At 41.9% G+C, this 3628-nt stretch overlaps 1 protein-coding gene across 1 annotated transcript in view; it reads right to left on the bottom strand.

The window, feature by feature from the left end:
• Positions 1-855: 855 nt before the first annotated feature.
• Positions 856-3628, bottom strand: part of PPP4R2 (protein phosphatase 4, regulatory subunit 2) — a gene marked incomplete at its 5' end in the record, with an annotated part of 25457 nt that continues 22684 nt past the window's right edge. Inside the window, 4 exons of the mRNA XM_009084721.1 lie at positions 856-1169; positions 2096-2370; positions 2650-2793; positions 3428-3502. Coding sequence (XP_009082969.1) covers positions 856-1169; positions 2096-2370; positions 2650-2793; positions 3428-3502 — 808 coding nt within the window. The remainder of the gene's footprint in view (positions 1170-2095; positions 2371-2649; positions 2794-3427; positions 3503-3628) is intronic.

Raw genomic sequence — 3628 nt, 5'->3', positions numbered from 1 at the left:
GGAGTATACAAAAGTGTTGTCATCCGAACAGTTCTCTTGGAATGTGTTTAACTCTTGGTGTTTTCAACAGTGTTAGTATTTCCAGGGTTTCACACGGGCCAGATTTCATTTGGTTTGGTTTGGTTTGATTCCAGAGGCAAAACAAAGTGCCTGGAGAGGTGAACTCAAGTCTTTACCTATAGGAAAAAAAAGAATTTTGCTGTATTTTTCTCTTCTACAGAAACAGACAAATCCACCCTTCCCCCTGGGCACAGTGAGGGCACACACAGGTGTGTGTGTGTGCCTGGAGATGTGTGTGTGAAATGTAACACATTTGAGACACACAACAGAAGGTTCCATAGAGTGTATTCCAATCCAAATCTGGAGCCCAGCCTGAAACCCCATATTTCACATGTCAAATGTTGAAACTGTAACCAAAATATGAAGGAACTGCTAGAGCTGTCAGAGAGGGGAAAAAAAAAGAAAGACAAGAAAAAAAAAAAAAAGAGAAAAAAGCTTTCTTGCTTACATACAACTAGGGTGTGGTAATCTCCAAAAAAGTTGTCAAAATTATAATTACCTTCCAGTTTAAAAACTTTTATTCTAAATAAAAAAAACTATACACAAACCACTGATTTGACCAAAGGAAAGGTCAGCGGTAAAGCAGGACCTGAAGGAGCTGGTTGGTAGTCACAGTTCTTAGCATGTACAACTCTTTCAAGGTTCAAATCCATGGAGAAATTTATTTTACAACCTGCTTCTTTTTTTTTTTCCTTTTTTTTCTGTAAAACTAAAGGTCCACTTTATTACATAAAATTATTTATACAGTGTAAAACTGGAGCCTTATGGAAAATACTGCAGCTAAGTTGGGGGTGGTTAGTCTTGCTCCATCGGTTCATCTGCAGCTTCTGTGGCTTCATCACTGTTTTCCATGGGGGTCTCTGAGGAACTTTCTGGAGTTTCACTAGCATAGGAGCCCAACTCTTCTGTTTCACTGCAGTCAGCTCCACTAGTGGCAGATGCACTGATTTCACTGTCAGCAGAGTGTAAATCCTTCCCTGCCTGGGACTGGTCGGACTCCTCCATGTGAGTGTTGTCCTCAGAGCTCTCCTCCTTCACACTTGAGGGCTCAGTGTCTTTCTCTTGATCCTTTCTGTCTGGGCCAACATTTCTGGGAGACATGAAGGACTCTAGAAACAGGAAAAAAACAGAATTAAGGCATTTTTAAACCTGCCTTCATCCTGCTGCTTTGCCCTCCCAGCTGTGCTGAGCAGTAATTCCACCATACAGCAAAGGACAGGAAAGACAATCCCAGATTTCATTAGATGTGTTAGACACCTTTGTCAGGACAGCCAAACTATCCCAATATACCACAAAATAAAGCCCAATTATTGTAATGAATAGTTTCACTTAAGCTTCAGTGCATAAAGACATGTCTAACAAGTGACTTTTTCTTGCTTCTCCACATCCCTCATTTGCCTTCAGAAAGCCTTTTGGGAATGGTGAAAACATCACTGCTGCAGTGTCCAACCATCATGGACTAGAGGAGCATTTTAGAAACCCATGAGCCACAAATAAATAAAGAGAACATTGGAGAACATGTAAAAATAGATCATAATACATAAATATGTATCAATATACAGTCTCTTAACTGCAGTTATTGTTTTTTCATTACTTAGAGTGAGGTAATTTTTCCAACAGGATGTGGAGAGATTGTTGCTGAGTCTCCTCAGTGAAGGAACATAAATTTATGTCCATATTTAATTAACTGACATTATTAATAAATAGTCAAACACAGGTATGACCTATGACCCTTCTGGACGCAGGAGAACACCTGCTGACACATTAAAGCAGAGATTCTTGGAATTCTTGGTGCACCGTGACCACCCTCATGGCCCAAGAAGATTTTAAGTACCATTTTTTGTCAGTTTTAAATGGAGATATAAGACAAAGAATGAAATAACAGAATTGTTAAATAAGGTGAAACTGAAGTATGAACAAACAGCTCATCTTTAAGCACAACTGGAGACATTCAACAATTCCAGCAGCAAAAAAAAATAAAATATCCCAACTCCTTGGAAAATGCCCAGAGCAAAGACAGTAAAACCTGGAATACCTTCTTCTTCCTCCTCCTCCTCCGTACAGTGCTGTCTGGCACAAGGAGCATCTTTTTCTTTATCCTGAGATGTAGAGGATGCTTCTGTCTCTTCTCCCATGCCTGAAGAGACTTCACTGGAGGCAGTTTGGTTAGGTGCATCTCTGGCTTCCCCTTCCTTGTCAAATTTAAGTCTTTTTACCTCATGTCCTTCTGCTTCTGCAGGATCATCCTCAGAGTGCTTATTTTTCACGGGGCTGCTCTGAGCACCTTCTGCTTCCGACGCTGGTGATTCACTGTCAACAACAGAAGCAGCTGTAGCTTTTATTGAAGAAAAACACTCTGTATCTTGTCACACTTTTAAAAAACCACCAGTAGCAGCTACTTCAATTTAAACACTCCATAACAGATAACAGAACTCACTTATTAAACAAGAAACCCTCAAAGCCATCACTCCTGATGCAAAGCTGCTCCAGGCATCCCTCAGATGTCCAGTCTCTTTTAAACTGCTTTTTCAAATGTAAGTATAAAAAATGAGAAGACTACAAACTCCAAGCACATTGCTCTTCACAAACCTGTGTTTCTTCTCCTCTGGCTGCTGCAAGCTTGGCTCTTTGTGTTCTGTGCTGTCTGGCAAACCGTTTGTTGTCATGGGAGCTGACAAGGAAACCTTCGTCCGACTAACAGGTCTGGGGGTTCCAGGGCCATTGACATTGGATCTTTGGAAATAACAATCAAAAGTTATCCCAGGTTTCAGTAAACTAGTTTGTTCCTGTTTGGCAGAAAGCAGCTATAACCCTGTTTTCAAAGATCAACTAAACAAAAGCAATAGGCCAGAGAGTCACACAATCTCCTGAGCTGGAAGGGACCCACAAGGATGATCAGTCCAACTCCTGACCCTGCACATCCCTGACAGTCACACCATGACCCTCAGAGCACTGGCCAAGCACTCCTGGAGCTCTGTCAGGTTTGGAGCTGTGACACTGTCCTGCAGAGCTGGTCAGTGCCCAAACACCTCTGGGGGAAGAACCTGCTCCTAATATCCAACCCAACCCTGCCCTGACACAGCCCCAGGCCATGGTGAGAGGCTTGGCTGTTTTACATGGAATAAGACATTCCTTGCCTACAATGTGCAAACTGGGGTAAAAACCTTTAATAGCCAAAAAGATTTCTCAACAATCAGGTTACAAAGAGACCCGAGCAATACCCAGTGTGTGTGATCATGCCTCCTCTCCCCCCCATTCCCCCAGTTCCCATGCCACACCTCATCTATTTGGGATCAGAACAGGGAATAGGGAGCTGAACCAGCTATTCCCTTGCTTTTATCCAGAAATCTCCCGAAACAAACCTTACCTGTCAGAGTACCCTGGTGAATTTCCTGGGAACATAACACCATTCATCCGATTTAGACTATTGGAATTATTTTTCCTAACAAAGAAAACAACAACAAAATGTTAGGAATAGAAGAACTTTCAACTCTTTCACACTTGTTTGCACAGAATTCCTCCCAAATTCAATTAGCTGTCAGTCCCCAAGGGGTTCTTACTTAGTCAT

This window comes from Acanthisitta chloris, unplaced genomic scaffold, assembly GCF_000695815.1.
Source record: "Acanthisitta chloris isolate BGI_N310 unplaced genomic scaffold, ASM69581v1 scaffold4651, whole genome shotgun sequence".
NCBI lineage: Eukaryota > Metazoa > Chordata > Aves > Passeriformes > Acanthisittidae > Acanthisitta > Acanthisitta chloris.
This window is presented reverse-complemented; position numbering and strand designations above follow the sequence as displayed.